General features: G+C 49.7%; 1 protein-coding gene across 5 annotated transcripts; it reads left to right on the top strand.

Moving 5' to 3' along the window:
* Window positions 1-443: 443 nt before the first annotated feature.
* Window positions 444-20708, top strand: Aifm2 (apoptosis inducing factor mitochondria associated 2). 5 transcript variants are annotated; one of them, XM_027388276.2, is made up of 9 exons: window positions 444-514; window positions 9293-9491; window positions 9817-9932; window positions 10757-10876; window positions 11317-11409; window positions 14335-14443; window positions 15936-16088; window positions 17134-17337; window positions 17924-20708. In XM_027388276.2, exons 2-9 carry the CDS (start codon window positions 9311-9313, stop codon window positions 18073-18075), a joined length of 1128 nt encoding a protein of 375 aa, XP_027244077.1. In that variant the 5' UTR covers window positions 444-514; window positions 9293-9310; the 3' UTR covers window positions 18076-20708. The 5 variants fall into 5 exon arrangements, with proteins under 5 accessions (XP_027244077.1, XP_027244076.1, XP_027244075.1 ...); XM_027388275.2 differs by having other exon boundaries at window positions 449-514; window positions 9298-9491; window positions 17137-17337; XM_027388274.2 differs by having other exon boundaries at window positions 449-514; window positions 9298-9491.
* Window positions 20709-20710: the final 2 nt, after the last annotated feature.

Here is a 20710-nt window from a genome sequence, read left to right as displayed (position 1 = left end):
TCTCCACCTCCCAAGTACTAGGATTACAGCCACACACCACTATCCTCTGCTTTTGTAATGTAGTGTTGGGTAAGAAACCCAGGGCATTCTACCCACTGAGCGACATCCCACCTCCTCAGTTTTTGGGCTTAGCCCCTTCTTTCCCCAGGCCATTACCTGACCAAAAGATACACCTGTACCACTCTGCATTTTAAAGCTCCCAGGGCTGGGGATACAACGGGCGCTCAGCCTGTATGCACATGCGTGAAGAAGGCACAGCTAGTGCTGGGGTCCATAGGACCTACAGGTGTTTCCCAGAAGCCCAGGCATAACTGGGGCGCGGGGTCCTGGCAGGCGGAGAGGCTACGTGGGCAACATTGTGTCCAAGTTGCAGGCGGTTCGTAGGCGGTCAAGGTCAGAGCCAGGGCAGCAGGGAGGGGCGGGGCTCGGGGCGGCGCCTCGGGCCGGGGACAGTGATGGGCACGCCCCGGCCAAGGGCCTCAGCAGGTGCCGGAAGAAACGCGGACAGCGGCAGGTGAGGTCGCCTGGACCCTTATTCCCGGGTGCAATGGGGCGACAGTGAGGGACGACAGGGGCCAAGGCTTTGGGAGGAGGGGGCCGTTGCCTAGGATACCCAGCGCCTACCCGTAGGACCGGATCCCCCGGGATTCCCCGCCCCTAAATCCCCGTTAAGTCTTTCCGGGAACTTGGGGCCGTGTTTGGAGCAGGACGTTAAGGGGGCGGTGGGACAGGCGTGTCAGGCGTGGCCCCGGAAGGGTCTCAGACCGAAGGACTGCAGTGTCTGAGCGCAACGAGGAGATCCTTGGGGGATCACTGGGAAAGTGAGTGGGGTTGCCCAAGCGATCATCAATTCGGGTGCATTGGAAGCCGGCTTCACCCCGCCCCCTTCGAAGTCGGGGTTCTGCCATAACAAGACCAGCCATGGCTGAATCCACTCACTCTCTCTCCTGGCACCCTAAGATCTCTTTGACCCTGTAATTTAAGCGGTGGCGCATGGAGCGGGCGGGGGGCGGTGCTCAGCTGTGTTAGGAGCTGACAGTCTCCTGTGGAGAACAGGAGTAGACAGTTTGGGAAGGGACTTCCAGGTCTCCCCACTCAGCACCTATGCTCCAAGGCTGGCATCAGCCTGAGTCTGCTGCCCACACACCCCAAGTGCTCAGCCACACCTAGAGGAGTTCCTCAAGGGGGGTGAACATCAGCACCGATCCAGGTTGCCTTCTATTCACCAGGACACTGGCCCCCAGCCAGTGCTAGGCTGTTCCAGGACCATTTGCCCGTAAGTGATAGAGCTGGGCCTATCAAGTCAGTGAGCCTTGACTGATGGCAGATGAAGGTGCACAGTGCTGGCCTCGGACAGGGATGGGCAGGTCACTAGGGTGGACTTTGAGTACAGGCTATCTATGATACCGAAGTGAGCACACTTGTCCTAGAACTTCCCTGTCTCTTCATCCTTTCAGCCAGTCCTTTTTAGCACTGGGTGTTTTTCAAGGGTACATTTGGGGGCACGTCCTTCAGCAGCTGGCCATAGAGTGCCCACTCCCAGCTGGTCCCTGGTGTCCAAAGAGGGGAGCCATCACCTCCCTTCCTCAGTGGAAGAGGGGACGTCATAACCCATTGAGTCACACTTCAGTAACCTTCTCCTTCTTGGCCACCGTGGATACAAGACTACTCTGTGTGTCGAAATCTTTCTTGTATAAGCCTGGATGACTCAAATGGCTGTGTGGTGTATTTGTGATTTTTGTGGAGCGAGACAGCAGGATGGGCTCACTTTGGCCTGGGTGGACAGGGCTTCTGTTCTGTATTGCCTTAGGTTTGACCTCTCGACAGCTATGTCAGAAATGTGTTGCAGTAGATTCCCGGAGGTCTCTTACCTTGGAATCAGGCTGCATGGCAGAGAAAACAAGGTTGTTAGGCAAGTTCAAGTGTGAACCACATCTGTATATGTGTGTTTGTGTTTTAGAACAATGGGAAATTACTTAGGAATTGCTGTACTATTAGTTTTGTTTTTTTTTTTTTTTTTTTGAGGGGTGCGGGATGGGCAGGGGGACAGGGTCTCATGTAGCTTTTGGCAGCCTCAAACTTACTATGTATCCAAGGGTGGCCTTGAACTTCTGATCCTCCTGCCTCTCCCTGTAATTACAAGTGAGCATCATCTGGTTTTATGTGATGCTAGGAATCAAACCCAGGACGTTGTGCACACTGGGCAAGAGCTCCACCAATTGAACTTAAGACTTCTTTTAAGCCAGTGGTTCTCAACCTGTGGGTCAAAACCCTTTTGGATCACCTAAAACCTTGGAAAACATAAATATTTACATTATGATTCATAACAGTAGCAAAATTAAAGTTATGAAGTAACAACAAAAATAAATTTATGGTTGGGGGTCACCACAACATGAGGAACTGTATTAAAGGGTTGAAGCATTAGGAAGGTTGAGAACCACTGTATTAAGCTTATATTTCTGAACCTATTAGTTTTAGTTGAGATTCTCTGTGCTTTCTTGCTGGGAGTGTCTGAGAAAGTTAAACCTAGAGTTAACCGTGACTCAGCAGTTCTACCCATAGCCATTGACTAAACTTGGAAACAGGGCCACGTAAGATCTTGTGCTCAGATGTCCATCCATGGTTCACAACATCCATGAAATGAAAACTAGACTGTTGGACCATCCACCCACTACACCACGAGAATGTGGTGTAGTCATATAATGGTGTTATTTAGCCAGGTGAAGGAGAAACAGACACCATACAAGTCAGGTAAAGGAACGAGACACAGCAGGTTATATGTTGTATGATTCTATTTGCATAAAACATCTAGGGTAGGCAAATCTATAGAGACAACGGTATGTTAGTAGCCACCAAAGGATTTCTCCAAGACAGGGTCTCTGTAAACATTCCAGGCTGGCCTCGAACTATCTATCCTTCCACCTCAGTGTTCCCTGAGTGCAGGGTTTATAGGCTTCTACCATCACACCCTGATGAGAGTGCTCTGGGTTGATAGTTGTGGTGGTTGTTCAATCTGGAAAGCAATCTGGAAACCTGCCAGTTTAAATTTTAGATGGTAACTTTTATCTATGAATTATTTGATTACAGAAATCATGTAGTGACAGACCTAGCTCACTAGTTTCCTTTTTTTGAGATAGAGTCTTATATAGCCCAGAAATTCACTATTTAGTTAAGACTGGTATTGAACTTATGTAGATCCTTCTGTCTCTGTCTCCTAAATTCTGGGATCACAGGTATGATGTACCATCACAGCTAGCTTCCCTGTGCAATGTGTGTGTGTGTGTGTGTGTGTGTGTGTGTGTGTGTGTGTGGTCCTGAAGTTGACATTGGATACCCTTCCTTGATAAGTACCAATCTATTTTAAATTAATTAATTAATTTCGTTTTTTTCAAGACAGGGTTTCTCTGGGTATCCCTGACTGTCCTGGAACTCTCTCTGTAGATCAGGGTAGCGTCAAACTCACAAAGATCCCTGCCTCTGCCTTCTGAGTGTTAGAACTAAAGGCATACACCACCACTGCCTGGCTTATTTTATTTTTTTGAGTCAAGGTCTCACTTTGTATCGCTAGCTAGCTTAGAACTCTATGTAGACCAGGCTGGCCTTGAACTTACAGAGATCTGCCTTCCTCTTTCTCTACCTCCGGAGTGCTGGGATTTGAGACCTGTGCCTCCATTCCTGGCCCCTTCTTTTTTATTTTATTTTATTTTATTTTGAGACCGGGTCTCTCGGAACCAGCTCACTGGTCTGGCTAGGCCAGCTGGCCGCCTTCAGGGATCTGTTTGTATCTGCTTACTCAGTGTTGAAGTTACAGGTCCGAACCACAGCGCCCAGCTTTTAAGTGGATTCTTGGGATACAAACTCAGAGCCTATGTTTGCAAGGCAGACACTATACCCACGGAGACATCTCCACACCCCTGTCTTGCTTTTTTTTTTTTTTTCTCGAGACAGTGTTTCTCTGTGTAGCTTTGGAGCCTACTCTGGCACTTGCTCTGGAGACCAGGCTGGCCTTGAACTCACAGAATCTGCCTGCCTCTGCCTCCCGAGTGCTGGGACTAAAGGCGTGCGCCACCAACCCCCCGGCCCCCTGTCTTGCTTTTGAAACTGAATTATTTTTGCCAAAACAACACATACTTGTTTAGCAGTTCAAACAAGAGAAAGCTAAGAAAGAGAGTAGAAACCTCTTCCTAGTCCACTTGGTTCAGGGAATGGGGTCAGGTCTGATAAGGTGGAGCATTCTCCAGTGGCTGAACTTCCTTTTTCCAAAATAGGGTGAAAACCCCACACATATGAAATGCAAAGCTGCAGGGAAAAGACAGGGAATGCCAAACATTGCAGCAATCACAAGTGTGTGTGCATACACAGAGCATTGCAGCAATCACACGGGTTTGTGCATATATAGAGGTGCTATGTCTTATTGCTTGTAAGTAGGGTGAGGATCTATAGGTGATCATTCTGTTGCCTGACTTCTCCACGGACAAGCCTTTCATGGAGATATGTTATTCATCTTTTAAAAACGAATAGGTTGTGTGGGTGTGTGGGAGTCTCTTCTGGCGTCTCCCACCAATGGAAGTTTCTGTGGGTTAATGGAGTCTTCAAGTTACTGCAGTTGGCCCAGCCCAGCCACCATGTGAAGTACATTCATACACACAAGTAACACTCGTTCATTCCAGGCATGCATTTGGAGCGACCACAGGGTCTGCAGCTGGATGTGGAGGGCACTGCAGCCTAGGCTCTTGGTTTTAGGTGGTTGGCCAAGTAGGTCATGGCCCAGCAAAGAGGAGCCTTGCTTTAATCCCACCCCCTACCCACTCTAGGGAGGGGCAGGAAAGAATGGACAAAGAAGAGCCAAGGACAGTTTGTGTGTCCAAGTGTTGGGCAAGGAGATGGAATGTTCTAGAGAGTTGCCCGCCTCTTATCCCCCAAGTGAGGGTGGCAGAGGTCAGTGGAGGAGAGAGAAGAAAGATTCCAGAGAGTAGCAGGGAGTGAGAAACTCCTTCCTTTTGGCAGTCTTGGCCCTCAAGGCCAGAGCAGCATTTGGCTTTACTGGGAGCTGGCTCTGTTGAGCATAGCAAAGGTCTGCCTGCCGTTTGGGGAAGCAGTTTGGTGACCAAGGAGGAGCAGAGGCATCTGGGTCTTTTGGCCAGCTCAGTGGTCACTGGCATCCTTTCCTCCCAGGGATGGACTTCTTAGGGGAGTCAAGGGCAGTTTTGTTGGCCCTTCTGGCATGATGGTCTCTTAGTGACGTCTGTGCTGGCCTGTCACCTGCTCTCCCCACATTTCCCCATATATGCCTTGAACTCCTACTCACTTCTGAACTTACCACTGACTGATAGTCTCAAGGACTGGACTGGGCCCACACAGAGGGGGGAAAGTGGAGCATAATCCACTGTGGTCCACCTTATGACTGTCCCTGTTTCCAAGCCCTGCTAACCCACTGGTGTCCATTCCTGCATCTGCCCGAGTACCTGTGTCTTTCTGGGTCCTGGCTCCCTGGGGATATCCATTTTCTATTTAGTTGGCATAGTTGGCCTGCTAAGTACTCAGAATTAGCTCTGGACAACCCTCTGAGGAGTCAGAGGAAGAGAGGGAGCATTGCCTCCTGGGGGATTTGTCCTGGTCTCAGTCCTGTGAGGGACTCAGTTTCCTAATCTGTCAGACAGGTCGGATGCTGAAGCCTTGATGTATTAGTGTTCCAGACATCCTCTCTGGCCTTTGGGGCACCAAGCATGCATGTGGTACACAGATATACATGCAAGCAAATACAGAAAATAAAATAAATCAATTTTTTTAAAAAAGGAAGAAAGAGTAAACTGAGGCCCAGAGAAGAGCAGGGTTCCCTCTAACCACACAGAGGATCAGATAATAAGTGGTCCTCCTGTGCCAAGTGTCCCCTGAGACAGTCCCTGATGGCCTGGGACATACTTCCTCATGCAGTCGTTCAGCTGCCTGAGCCTGTACTTCCAGGCTCGCCTCAGCATGCGCTTCTTTCTTTTCTTTTTGTGTGGGTGCACGTGTGTGTGCAGGCACATGGAAGTTAGCAGTCATTTCTCAGGAGCTATCCATCTTGTGTTTTGAGACAGGGTGTCTCACCTGGACCTGGGACTCACCCATTCCACTAGGCTGTCTGTCTGTCCAGTGAGCTCCAGGAATCCTCCCGTCCCTAGCACTAGTACCATATGTACACACGACTAATTGTGTATGTGGGCTTTTTATGTGGGCGCTGTGGATAGAACTCAAGTCCTCATGCTTGCACAGCAGGCATTTTACCCACCGAGCGGCCTCCCAAGACTTTTTCTTTTTTAACAAGTAGTCTTTATGTAGCCTGGACTGCCTTTGGACTTGCTATATATCTGAGGGTGACTGTGAACTTCTGATATCCCTGCCAGCAAATCCCAAATGCAGGGATTATAGGCACAGGCCACACCGTGCCTGACTCCCTTCTTTCTTATGTTCCCCAAATGTCTTTGGTGCCCTGCCCTGAAGCCCACAGAGTATCTGGGCCTCTCTGGATGCTTTCTGTAGCTTTTCTGTCCTTAGTATCTCCCTAGAGATCCCTTCATATGACTTGGCCCAGGCTGGAGGAGTCTTACGTCCTTTGGTCTGAGACAGTACTGCCCAGCAACCCTTCTCCTGCTGTCTAGATCTCAGTTGGAGAGACTTGGCCCTCACATGGATGGGTGTCTCTTTCCACATTGGCAAGCCCTTGGGCTGTCTCAAAGCCAGATGTTTGTCTCTGGGGTTCAGTGGGGCTAGGGACATAGGGACAGACTCCAGGATACTATAAGTGGCCCTGACAGTCTCATGCACCTTGCATCTCCTTTTATCTCTAGGCTTAGTAACAGTGACCTAGACTGCCACTTTCCTCTGCCTTAGATACCTTACTATCCAGCTCTGGGCCAAAGGTTTTGAAATTTTAACTCCTGAGACTCAACCAAGGTTTGCTCTCAGTGTGCTGGGATCTGGGTAGCCTGCCTCAGTCCAAGCAGTGGGCCCCAAGATTAGGCCATGCCCACTGCAGACACGCTCAGATGACCATTCTCATCTTTCCTCTCAACCTCCATCAGGGTCTTGCTCTTGCCTCTTAGCACAGGGTCTACCAGATAGCTAGTGATTTCCTATCAACCCTCTTTCTCACTACAGACAGTCACTGAGATTTCTCCCAGAAGCACCCCCCCACTCCTTGTCTTGAGTCATACCCCTTAAATGTCCCTGGGGTGAGGAGTGTTTTGCTTTGGGGAGATGTAGCCCATGGCAAGCTCCTCCCCTGTGATCTTAGTCTGTGTGTGGTGTTGCTACAGACTGCTATAGACTGGATAATTTATAACAAGCAGAAATTTGTTGGCTCATGGCCCTGAAGGCTGGGAAGTTCAAAGTCAAGGTGCCAATCTATGTCAAGGGCCTTCCTGCTACACCTTCCCATGGGGAAAGTAGGAAAGCTAGTACTTGAAGCCTCAAAGCCCTGCTTCTTAAAATTACACACACACACACACACACACACACACACACACACACACACACACATTTGTGTATGGGGGTGGGTGCATGCATGTGTGGAGGTCAGAAGACAACTTTCAAAAGTTGATTTTCATCACGAGAGAGCTAAGATTGAACTCATGTTTGCAGGCTTGGTGGCAGACGCCTTTACCAGCTAAGCCATCTCATTGGCCCCTCAGTGACTTTTATATTCAGCATAAATCCATTCATATGTGGGACTTTCATGACCTAAATAGCTCCCAGGAGAGCCACCTCTACACCGTCACATTGGAGATTATGTTTTCAATGTGTGCTTTTAGGGAACACATTTGAACCATAATAACATCCTGTGTTGGGAGATGCTTATCATACTCTTTGACCTGGGGTTCACACTGGTGACCTAGGCCCCTAGAATAATCTCACTGCAGTGTTTGCTTAGCACAGGAATGAAAGGGCTTTCCTTTAGATTAGGCTTCTTTACCCGGTCCCCAGCTGGCAAGGCTACCTACCATTCCTTGTTCACCTACCTACCTACCCAGCTTCCTACACAGCATTTGTTACTCACCCCATCCTTTGTTTGATGTTCTAAACTCCTTTTTTTAAAAAAAAGAATATTTAAGTAATAAGTAATTATTATTGTATGTATGTGATATTGTTTGGGGCACTATTTATTTAAGTAATAATTACTGTATGTGTATGACACTGTTGTGGGGCATGCATATGCCATCATTTGTGTGTGGACCTCAGAGGACGACTTTTGGGGAGCACTTCTCTCCTTCCATTGGTTTCTGGGGTTCAACTCAGGTCATTAGGCTTGTACACTTGCTGAACCCTCTTGCTGGCCTAAGCTTTGTTTCTATAAGGGTGGGGCCTTGTCTGTCTGTCTAATCACATGATACACAGCAACAGCATGCTGTGTACATGTATGCTGAGTGGACATCGCTCCCTCTTTAGAAATCTTTGATGATGTATATTTAGGAAAAGCAAACTGAAGAACAGTTTTATAGTCATGGCCGTAGGTTCATAGAACAACTCTGGGGAGGGTTCAGATGCCTCCAGAGAAGGGAGTGGGTATTTTTGATGGGGTGAGAGCAGGCTTCCCCTTCTTCTTCTTCTTCTTCTTCTTCTTCTTCTTCTTCTTCTTCTTCTTCTTCTTCTTCTTCTTCTTCTTCTTCTTCTTCTTCTTCTTCTTCCTCTCTCTCTCTCTCTCTCTCTCTCTCTCTTCTCTTCTTTCTTTCTTTCTTTCTTTCTTTCTTTGAGATAAGGTTTCCCTCCTAGCTGTCCTGGAAATAGCTCTGTAGACCAGGCTGGCCTCTTACTCACAGAGATCCACCTGCCTCTGCCTCCCAAGTGCTGGGATTAAAGCCCACTGCCCAGCCCTCTTCTTCTTTGAATTTAATTTAATTTAATTATTATTGTATGTATGTGATATTGTTTGGGGCTTGATATTGATTTTGATATTGATATTGATATTGATATCGATGTGTCCATGGGGCTGTAATTTTGTGAATGAAAGATGAACTCTTGGGGCTGAGAATATGGTACAGTGTTTAAAGCACTTGCCACAAAAGTGTGATGACTAGATTTGGATACTCGCTACCCAATACATGCCAAGTGCTCACGGCAGCCCACCTGTAATTCCATCTCTAGAAAGCCAGAGAAACAAATTGGTTAGCTCTGGATTCGATCAAGAGACCTGGTCTCAATGAATAAGATGGAGAGAAGAGGGATTGAGGAAGATTCCCGATATCAACCTTTCTTTTGCCATGGACACCCCTGCCCTCCACTTCCCTGAATCTGATGTAGTCTCTTCTCCCAGCCCAGCAGTGCCAAGTTCATGATGGGGTCCCAGGTCTCGGTGGATACAGGAGCTGTGCATGTGGTGATCGTAGGCGGGGGCTTTGGAGGGATAGCGGCCGCTAGCCAGCTGCAGGCGCTGAATGTCCCCTTCATGCTGGTGGACATGAAGGACTGTTTCCACCACAACGTGGCAGCTCTCCGGGCCTCCGTGGAGAGTGGTGAGTTGCTTCTTTGAGAGCATGGTCTTGCCACTGTTATGGGGTATGATGTCAGGATTGGGGGCATTTTCTCCATTTAGGGCAAGTTGCTCCAGGCATTAGATTCATTCCTAAGCCCAAGACACTGGTCTTAAGCATCTTCCATAAGGAAGCCCCAGAGTAAGAGCTTAGGGTCTTCTGAGGACCAGACGGGCACTTTGGGGCAGAGTAGACACCTGGGAATATCCACTGGCCTGGCTGTGGCCAAGTGCACCCTTGTGGGTATGTGGCTTAGGAAAGTTTCAGTCCTGTGTGACCTCATGACATCTTCTGTGTCTGTTCCCAGGGTTTGCCAAAAAGACATTCATTTCTTACTCAGTGACCTTCAAGGACAACTTCCGCCAGGGCAAAGTGGTTGGCATAGACCTGAAGAACCGTACAGTGTTGCTACAGGGCGGTGAAGTGAGTGTGTGGGGGGGTGCTCTGGTGGGAGGGGGCCTCTCAAGGCCCAGGAGGAGCCATCTGTGGGCCCCAAGTCCTGCTTCCTGCTTCACTGCACATTCCTCGTGACAAAGGCTTGGTCACAGCAGACACAAGCAGAGGAGTCTTCCCTACATGTCAGTCACTGTCCCGAGCCTTTACATAAGTGTCACCCTCTCCCCCTTGGCATGATAGATGGAGGGTTTTAAAATGTCCAAGAGAGGAATTGGGGATGTGGCTAAGTTGGTAGAGTTATTGCCCAGCGTGCATGAAGCCCTGGGTTTGTTCCTCAGCACTGAGCACAGTGGTCTATGACACATAATCCCAGTTCCATTGGAGCTGGAGACAGGGGGTTAGAAGTTCTAGGTCATCCCTGGATGCATAGCTGTGATACATGAGACCCAGTGGCAAGAACAAATGTCCAGAAGATTCCAAACTAACTCCACACTGGAGGCATGAGTCTTGTTTGCCACGATCCTTTCCCCAAGCAATTTCTTGTTCCCGGCCTCTATGTGGATTAGGTCTATATCCCACGTTCTCCTGCTTCCTTAGGCAGTTCTGGCTCCCAGTACCTTATATGCCTCTCATTAGTGTGGTACTTTTTCCTCCTTCTTCTTGGATTGTCGGTTGGTTGTACAGAGCCCTGAATGTGGGGAGAGGTGGACCAGGGCGTTGGCTCATAAACTCAGCCCAGGAGCCTCTTTTCTGCAATGCTCCATGGCCCCTGGTGCTCCGCTGTTGGAGGCAGTGGTCCGGTCCTTCCTCTCTGACTAAACTCTCACATTTCTTTTTCTTATCCCCTACAGGCCTTGCCCTTCTCACATCTTATCCTGGCCACCGGCAGCACCGGTCCCTTCCCTGGCAAGTTTAACGAGGTGTCCTGCCAGCAAGCAGCCATTCAGGCCTATGAGGACATGGTGAAGCAGGTGTGCCACACCGACAGTTGTGGGTGGGCAGGCCAGAGCACAGCTGGCTACAACTGGGGCTGGAGCAGGGAGACTCTCTGGGAGGACCTCACAACTGCCTGAACAGCCTGGGAGCAGCCAGGAGTTGCTAGAGATATATTTTCCCAGAGGAGGCCCTCAGACCTAAGTCTCTATGTATGCTGTGCTGGGTATGTCTCTGGCTGGTCCCGCTTGTCACCTCTTCATATATGCATGCCTCCCATTCCACCTGCTATGTGGTACAGCACACCAGGCTCCATGCTCTCTGTTTCCCCAGGGATGCTGTGAGGTGGGGAGGAGGCCCGTCTGGACGCAAATATGGACAGAGCGTAGCCCTTCTTTGGCCAGGGCCTCCCTACACCTCCATAGGCTGAACCACCGTGCAGGCATGTGGCTGTGTTTCATGGTCCCTTCTTCTTCAGATCCAGCGCTCACAGTTCATCGTGGTGGTGGGAGGTGGCTCTGCAGGAGTGGAGATGGCAGCCGAGATTAAAACTGAATACCCCGAGAAGGAGGTGAGGCGGCTCCCTGGACTATGAACTCTCAGCACTCAGCTTCCTTTCTTTCTTTTTGTTCTGAAATTTTAATACACACACACACACACACACACACACACACACACACACACACACACACACACACAGAGTCTTTATGTGTGTGTGCATGCATTTGCACAAATGCCATAGTGAGAGTCAGGGAATAACATGTGGAAGTCAGTTCTCTCCTTCCACCTTACATACCCTGGGTTTTGAACTCATGTCATCATGCTCAGGGGCAAGCGCCTTTGACCTTTACCCATCTTGCCACCCCAGCAAAATCGGGACTGTGCTCAGGTTTTGGGAGGCTAGAGCCCCACTTACATAAGAAGAGTGTTTTCCATCTTGTACTAAAAGCAATTCCACACAGTGAGTAGTGCCTCCCACTTAGGCTCTTGGCTGTATGGAGCTCTGAATGTGCGGAGAGGAGGACCAGGGAGCTGTCTCATAAACCCAACCTCCCATGTTGTTCCTTCAGAGATAGGGCCTTTGGGATGAGGCCTGGATGTTCTTCGATAATCTCTTTGCTGTGAAGTTTCTTGGTATGTTTGATTGGCAGCCCTTGCCCTGGATAGCCACGTGGAAGTCCATGCCCATGGCATTGAGAGAACGGTCCACACTGGGGGCAGGGAGGGAGCTGATCTTCAGTTCCCTCTCCCCATGGAAGGGTCGCAACAGCCTGCCCTGACTTTTCTAACTCCGGAGAGATAGGAACCTGGCTGGGACCTTAAAAAGAGAGGAGGGTCTAAGCTCCTGGAGTACTGAGCTGAGTGACAGTCGTAGTGATGGGTTCTGCAGTCCCTGGCTTCCTGGTACCTCATGCGGGTCAGCCTTGACTCATGTGAGTCAGCCTCTTCAAGCCACAAAGAGCCTGTGAACAAACACTTATCTCCCCGGGGAGAGATGGTTGACTTCAACAAGGAAAATCAATCTGGCATAATTTAATTATATGCTTACTCTCTGACAAATGGTTGGAAGTTATGGTGACTGATGGATGTAGTTAAAGTATTCATTTTGATTCATGAGTGTTACATAGGGAAAGCCCATCATCCACTGCTTGTTCTCGGTGCTTCTGGGATGAGAAGAGTGGGTCTCTCCCAACACTGACTGATCTTACTGGCACCAGTGGGGTGTCCCATGATGCAGCTCAACTCCAAAGCTGCCTGGAATTAGCACATACACCATAGACCAAGGGCTCAGCCCCATAAAGCTGCTCCCACCTCAGAAGACAGTGGAGTAGTAAGGCCCTGGTTAAATAACACTTCTGACCCCAGCTATAAATGGAAAGTTCCTCCCATCGGGCTTTATAGTGGCCAGAGCGGCATATAGACCCCAGAGATGCAGTTTGCTTGCCATTGCTGACTTAACCTATCACAAAGGATGCTCTAAAGGACACAGATGGGGCTGGAGAGATGGCTCAGTGGTTAAGATCTCATACTGCTCTTGCAGAGGACCCAGATTTGGTTCTCAGTACCCATATGTGGAGCTCAATGGCCTGTAACTCCAGCTCCAGGGGAATCTAACACCCTCTTCTGGACTCGATAGGCACTGCACTCGTGTGCACATATGCACATACAGACACATATACATGTAACTAAAAACCTAATAAAATAAGCCTTTAAAGGACATATATGAACAGTCAGACAAAGAGAGCCTAAGCACAGGGACTTCTTTCTCACTGGAGTTGGGGTGTGCCACCTGGCCATGTTCATGCAGGTGGAGGCTCTCTCAGTCCTGCAGGGTTGTCTTTTTTTTCTTTCTTTTTTTTTTTTTTTTTTAGGCTTCACCATTTAGACATGATAGACTGTGGAACTCAATCTTCCTCGGGGATTGGGGCAGGGGCTGGAAGCTCCCATCATGGTTTGAGTCTGGTGGCATTGTCCCATCAGATTGAATGATGTGTTTGTGAACCATTTTACCAGTCCTCCTTTAACATATTTTCTTGTCCACCATTACACAGTGGGACGGTTGAATTCTGGTGAGTCTCAGGGAGATGTCTGATCCAAGGAGCAGAGATGGGATTTCAACCCAGTCCAGTTACCCACTTCCCCACTTCTGTGCTTTCCCCTTCCCTCCCGTCTTTTCCTCCTCTCCTCTCTCTCGTCTTCACTCTTCCTTTTAAGACTTTGTACGTGTTAGGCAAGCATTCTGCCCATAAGCTATGTCTCCAGTCCTCTTTTTACATGTTTTTTTTTTTTGTTGTTGTTGTTGTTTTCAAGACAGGGTTTCTCTGTGTAGCCCTGGCTGTCCTAGAACTTACTCTGTAAACCAGGCTGGCCTCGAACTCAGAGATCTGCCTGCTTTTGCCTCCTTAGTGCTGGGATTAAAGGTGTGGGCCACCATTGTCCAGCCTCTTTTTACTTTTGAGACAACTGACTCAGGTGCCAGTTGGTCTAGAATTCACTCTGTAGCTCAGCCTGGCCTAGAACCTGAGATCCTCCTACCTCAGCCTCCATAGTAGTTGAGATTCCAGGCCTGTGCCACCAGGACAGACAGGCAGCCTGATTTCAAAGTCTGACCCGGACAGTGGTCACAATATGCCTTCATGTCTTCATGCTGAGACAGCAAGTGGACATGTCTGTGAGGCTAACTTTAGAACTATCCTGATTGTTGCTATCAGCCTGGTATCAGGCTGGAATGCTAGCAGCTTATACACTGACCATACAATTGCATTTGTATGTAACTGTCCATTTGCCTTAGGTGAGGTGTGGGTTTGGACAGTGGCACATGGGTAGTCCTCCGGTTTAGGGGCACTGAGGACTGAGCGGTGGACTGGATCCCAGAACACTGGGTAGCGTCTGACTCTGATGCTCAGTCTCCTCAGTATGGCAAGGGAGGTAGGGGAGGAGATTTGGGGCTTCCCTCTCAAGCCCTGTGGTGTTTGTGTGTTTGTTTTTGTTTTAGGTCACTCTTATCCACTCCAAAGTACCCCTGGCCGACAAGGAGCTCCTGCCCTGTGTGCGGCAGGAAGTCAAGGAGATCCTTCTCCGGAAGGGTGTGCAGCTGTTATTGAGTACGTGTGGCAAACCCCTCCTGCCCAGCCCCTACCTGCTGATGTACTGCCCATGGCCCAGCCGTGGCCATGGTAGGGGCAGTGGGGTTGGTAGGGCTGTGAGGGTGGCAGGGGCGGAAGGGGCAACACATCCACTCAGGCTCCCTCTTTCCCACTGTATCAGGAAAGCATCAGGAAGTCTCAAGCATCGGAGCTTGCTTGAACTGTGTCCAGCCGGTCAAAGTCACAGGGCTAGCAGTCCCTGGCTGTAGCTTAGTAAAGACAGATCCACCCCACATTTTGATTTTCACTGTCTTGCTGTCTCTGTGGAAGAGGGAACAGGCAGGCGTGTAATTTGACTCTCCCTAACCCCCCCCCCAACTCTCCCGTGAGTTTCCTTGTAGTCCTGGAACTCACTCTGCCTCCCAGTACTCCACTTGCCCCTGCTTTGTGAGTGCTGGGACTAAAGGCCTATGCCACCACCGCCTTCTTTTGAGTGTGGCTTTGTTGTTGTTGTTGTTGTTCAGAGCAGGAAGGGAGAGAAGATCCCAGTTTTTGGAGTGGGACGACACCTGGGTGTCACCTCCATGTTCTGTGCAGAAGGGTGTGTGGCGGTTGTTGTGGAATCCCCTCTCAGCTGTCACAGCCTCCTTTGGCAACTGGTCATGGAGGCCTGGAAGCACTTTGCATTCAGACAGGTTCCCTCACTTTCTGCCTTTTGTCACCCCCCTATCTGTCCCTTAAAATTATTTTTATGTGTGTGGATGTTTTGCCTGTGTTCATGTCTATGTACCATGTATGTGTCCAGTGCCTGTGGAGGCCCGGAAAGGACATTAGAGCCCCTTGAACTGGAGTTACAGATGGTTTTTAGCCTCTCTTTGGATGCTAGAAACCAAATCTGGGTCTCCCCGGAGGAGCAGCCATTGCTCTTAACCACTGAGCCCTCTCTCCAGCCCCTTCATTTTTTTTTTTTTTAATTTTCGAGATGGAGAATATCTCATGTAGACCAGGCTGACCTTAAACGCTGTCACCAAGGAGGACTCTGAACTAGTAATCCTCCTGCCTCCATTCTGTATGCTGGTGCAGCACCAGCATACACACCACCCTTAGTTTTTGCAGTGCTGGGTATAGAACACAGGGCTTTCTGCAAGTCTCGAAGTACCCTACCAGCTGAAGGCTTTCTCTGCTTTCTGGTTTGCTGGTCTATGCTATACTGGGGGCCTTCTGTGTAGACAGGACAGGCAAGCTCCCATTCAGAGAAGGAAGGGGCCCTCTGTTGAGTAATGTTTCCTAGAATTTGGGAAGCTTGGCTTCACTTCCCTTCAGCAGCTTCCTGGAACTTTCCTCCAGATGGATCCCCTGGGGACAGATGTCCACATACATTCTGCTGCTCGGGGATGGGACAGGAGAGTGGACTGTGGGGGGAGTCACAAGGGGAGCAATAACTTTCCCCGTGGCCTGCCTTGGTGTGTGCTCGACCTCTACCAGCTTCCTGTCACGGAACCTTCCACAGGTGAGCGGGTGAGCAACCTGGAGGAACTACCTCTCAATGAGTACCGGGAGTACATCAAGGTGCAGACGGACAAGGGCACAGAGGTGGCCACCAACCTGGTGATTGTGTGCAACGGGATCAAGATCAACAGCTCTGCCTACTCCAGTGCGTTCGGTGAGTGGGCGTCCAACAGTAGTTGCTCCCCAAGCTGCCTCCTCTCTCTCTGGCTTTCAGAGACACCCCACAGCCCTTGCCACCTGAACCGGCACTCTCTGTCTCCTCCTCTTATCTCATCAGCTCATTAGATCTTGACCTTTAAATTCAGGTGAGAGGCCTCACCTGCTCAGCTTGGAGGCCATAATCTTCCAAGGTTAGGGCTCTCCCCCTAGTGGCGAGAGATGGGAACAGGCTCCAGAGAGGTGAGAGCGGCTTCTTGTCCTGCTGCTTTCCATGAGGAAGGCCCAGGCCGGCCTTTCCCCATCCACAGGTGTGCTGTCTCCAACTCCAGGTCCCAAGCATCTGGCTACTTCATTTCCAAACCTCCATTTGCGGGATGTGGGGACTGTAGCACGGCCTTATTTCTTACAGCTCAGTTCTCAGGTACCGGGGACAGACAGTGGACTGATGCGTGCTGAGAGTGAGACTCAGGGGCCACGCCCCATGGTTGCTCTGCATCCCCAGGGACCTGTCACTCACGCTGAGCACCCTGAGCACCCTTCCCTGACCAGTCTCTGCCAAGTCCAGCAGGAAGTTAGTTTTCAGTCTAGAAGGAAGGCAGTCCACAGCGGTAGTGGGCAGAGCACCCGCAGTTTTAACATCACACTGTTCTAATATGTTTTCAAAGATACGTTCTTTCAAGTCCTTAAGGAAGCTGTTATTATTTAGGACATGCCTGAATCTATTTTAAAATTCTGATGTGTGTTCCAAAGGCAGTCAAAGACTTAAAAAGCCAGGGGACTTGGGAAGGGCTGTCTGTGTTTTGTCTGAGGAGGCTTCCCAGAGCTTTGCCTCTTCCTGTTCTTGCCTCTTGCTCTGCCTGGGGCTTGCCTTGGTAGGAAGGGTCTTGGATGGGACTTCCAGCAGGATGACAGCAGGTGAGGGTGTCACTTCTCAGCACACATCTCTGAAGTGACTAGACCCACACCCAGGACTCATCCCGCTGTTCTGGAGGCTACTTAGCATGGCTATTCAGGGGCTGTTTTGGTGTCGTCTCGCCCAGCAGAGAATAGACTGGCCAGCAATGGTGCTCTGAAAGTGAATGAGTTCCTCCAGGTCGAAGGTTACAGCAATATTTATGCCATCGGTGACTGTGCCGATATCAAGGAGCCCAAGATGGCCTATCATGCTGGTCTGCATGCTAACATTGTTGTGGCCAACATTGTCAACTCCATGAAGCAGAGGCCCCTCAAAGCCTACAAGCCAGGTAAGAAAGCTTGGGCACTTTACAGTCGTTAAGTTTGGGGTCAGATGTGTGGAAGGTTTTGGGGGCTGTGAGGTAAATGACCAGTAGGCTGCAGGTCACAGCACAGTCTCTTTAAAAGCAAATGTGTCTGGGGCTGTAGCTCAGTGGTAGAATTCTTGCCTGGCACACTGAGGGTTCATCTCCAGCATTGCTAGCAACAGAGGCTGGGGAGATGGCTCAGTCAGTAAACCACTCAGTCAGTAAATCGAAGGAGGACCCTAGTTTGGTGCCTAGAACACATATTCAAAAAATAAAAGCAAAAACAAAACAACAATAAAAAAAAAACATGGACCTCATGGTCAGTAAAAGATCCAGTCTTAAAAAAAAAAAAAAAAAAAAGGTAAATGCTACCTGAAGAATGACAGTCCAGGTTGTCCTCTGGTCTCAACATGTACCACACACATGCGCACATAGGCACACACGCATGTGCATGCGCGCGCACACACACACCAGCCCCAACTTGCTTTCTTAAAGGGCATGCACAGTTGCCTGTGAACTCTGAAGGCATCCCTCAGGCATCTCCTTGCTTTGTGTGTCCACCTCTCAGGTGCGCTGACCTTCCTCCTGTCCATGGGCAGAAATGATGGCGTGGGCCAGATAAGTGGCTTCTATGTAGGCCGCCTCATGGTGCGGCTGGCCAAGAGCAGGGACCTCTTCGTCTCCACAAGCTGGAAAACCATGCGGCAGTCTCCACCATGACAGGGAGGCTGCGAGGGAGTCTCGGTACCGCTTGGAGGGGTGACAGACTGCTTGACAAAGGACACCCTCCTGACAGGTGCCAAGGGCAGAAGCTCTTTGTCTGGATCATGGTGTCAGTCGTGGGCTGGCTGGAAATACAACTTGTGTAAAGCCAAAATGAGAGACAGAGAGTAAAGAGGGGGGACATTAAAAAAGAAAAAGAAAAAAAAAAGCCCTAGAAGATTCGCTCTGGATTTGGAAGGTCTGCTTGTAGCTGCGCCAGCTCAAGGGGCAGCAGAGGTGGCTCTCTGTACAGTAGGCTTCTGTCTGTCTGTGTGTGTGCAGGAATGCACAGGGCTTTGTAAGTAGTGCGCAGAGCCCCTGTTGGGCAGAGCTGGGCTCCTCTAGGTGGCGTCCTGTCTGTAGTATAGTAAGTAGAGCCACAGCACAAGACAGCTAAAGAAAGGGTGCTGGGGTGGGGGAAACAACCTAAACTTTGAGTCTCTCCTCACTTGGGGTGGGGAAGCTTGTGTATCCCACATTAAGTAGGTTATTAATAGGGGCCTCATTTTATTCTCCCAAACTTAGTGTCTGCACGTTGCAGTCTCCCTTCTCCCGACCAACTCTCCCACCCCCCTCCAGTGCTTATCTACATTATTCAGATTGGCCTTGAAGTCCTGAGGTCAAGTAATACCCCTGCCTCAGTTCCTTGGGACCCTCTTTAACCTTCATGTACCCTTATCTCCATATGCATCTCACTGTAGGTCATAGGTGTATTCACATGGAGTCAGGCAAAATTCCCCTCTGGCTAGCCCATCTGATGCTGAAACCTCTTCCCAGTGGGGAGATATAAGCAACGTCGGTCCTCTTCTCCTAAGGTCCCAATAGCAAACCGAGGCACGAGTCTGTCAAACTTTACTCTGGGGGAACCAATGAGTTTTTTGGTGTTCCTTACATAGTATCTGAGGGGTGTGAGTACTTCTCCCCACAACAGGTCCAACCTGGAAAACTTTAACCAGCAGGGATGAGGGCTTCATTAGCTATGGGGCAGCATAAACAGAGCCCCCTCTCCTAGCCTTTCCTGGCCTATATGCTCTAGCACCTCCTGGAGGCCACAGGCAATTAAGGCCTACAGAGTGAGTTCCAGGACAGGCTCCAAAGCAATACAGAGAAACCCTGTCTCCAAAAAAAAAGGGGGGGGGCAAGGGAGAAGCTGATTCCCCCTCCCCCAAGATGGTGGTTGCTTGGCTCTGAGGACACTCACCAAACAGCATCCTGGCAGGGTGAGTCTTATAAGGCTGGAGGGCTAAGGCGGAAGCCTGACTTGGTACTGCTGTGGGAATCCCAGGAAGGAGACCTGTGACTCGGGGCGGGCAGGTACTGGCTGCTTGATCTTCAGAGACCAGACTGACATCCGTGGATGATCTGATTTCCAGGTTATCATCACAGGCTGCTGCTGGGACATGGGGGTAGGGGACTATGCTGCTGATTTCCTAGCCAGCTCCTGTCACTTGGGCCCTCACTGGCTATTATCATGCCTACTACAGTCTGCTAAGGTACACGAATGACTTCTCTCTCCAAGTGAGCTCCAGCAGGGAAGAGCTGATCACTCTCTCCCCCTGCCTCTTTCTGCTTGCGTCTGGCCTTGGCCTCTGGTTATGGGTGACAGAGTCCTTGAGCAGCCTTCCTGATGCCCATCCATCTCTATTTGGGCTGTGGCTAAGGTCTGTTCTGTTTAGTTGCACAGGCCGGACTTGAGACTTGAGTCTCTCTCCAGGGACTGATGACCCACTGGCAGTTTTGTGACCTGCTCTGCTGTTGTGGATGCTAGCCAGCAGGCTCACCCTCTCTGGAGGCAGGACCAACCACCTGCAGAAAGCCTGCCATGATGCTGGCTGACCAGGAGCTTTAGGGAGCATGGTGGGACTCTTCAGTGACAGGCCTTGTGTGATTTCTTCACACCAGTGGAGACAGTTTTCTGAGAGGAGGAAATATTGCAATAAAGGGATATGTTATAAGAAAGACACTGGATCTTTTATTTTTTTCTTTTCATTTTTTTCTTTTTCTTTAAAAAACAAAACTGAACAAACAAAAATCCCAAGGTAAAACCCTTTTAGGTGTAGTTACAAATATTTTAGGGGTCAGGGAGGGGACCCTATAACAGAAGAGAAAAGCACCCTAGGACGTCTTTCCCATCTTCTCTCCCCTGAGGGAGGCAGCCAATTCACCCAAGTGGCTGTCTCACCCTCTTAACTTGGAAACCAAAGACTTCAGCACTTTGAAAAGACTTGTGTGTGTGTGTGTGTGTGTGTGTGTGAGAGAGAGAGAGAGAGAGAGAGAGAGGGGGGGAGATATTGAGACAGTGTGTAAAAGTCAATGCTATAAATCTAAACAAGGTCTATTTTTATGTTTGTTTGTTTTTTTAAAAAAAGTTCTAAAACAACAGGAAGAAAACACATGGAAAGAAACCCCTGGTGGAGACCTGGTTAATTTCGGAAGAGGCCCTTTGTAAAGAGAATATAAAATGCACTGGGCCCCTTCTCCAGGCAGGCAGGACCTGTTCCCACTGCCTTTGCTACCCTTAGCCACCCTCTGCTCCCCTGCCATGTCACCGTTCCTCAATCCTTTTGAAAAATAAAACCCCCTGCTCTTGTGA

This window comes from Cricetulus griseus (genome assembly GCF_003668045.3).
Source record: "Cricetulus griseus strain 17A/GY chromosome 1 unlocalized genomic scaffold, alternate assembly CriGri-PICRH-1.0 chr1_0, whole genome shotgun sequence".
NCBI lineage: Eukaryota > Metazoa > Chordata > Mammalia > Rodentia > Cricetidae > Cricetulus > Cricetulus griseus.
The sequence above is the reverse complement of the archived record's forward strand: the minus strand, read 5'-3'. Positions and strand labels throughout refer to the sequence as shown.

Bases quoted from the DNA above. Each gene is read 5' to 3' on its own strand.
- Aifm2 (XM_027388274.2), top strand. From the start codon at position 456: ATGGGCACGCCCCGGCCAAGGGCCTCAGCAGGTGCCGGAAGAAACGCG. The intron at 515-9,297 runs GTGAGGTCGCCT...CTCCCAGCCCAG, and splicing joins AGAAACGCGGACAGCGGCAG to CAGTGCCAAGTTCATGATGG. The intron at 9,933-10,756 runs GTGAGTGTGTGG...TATCCCCTACAG, and splicing joins TGTTGCTACAGGGCGGTGAA to GCCTTGCCCTTCTCACATCT.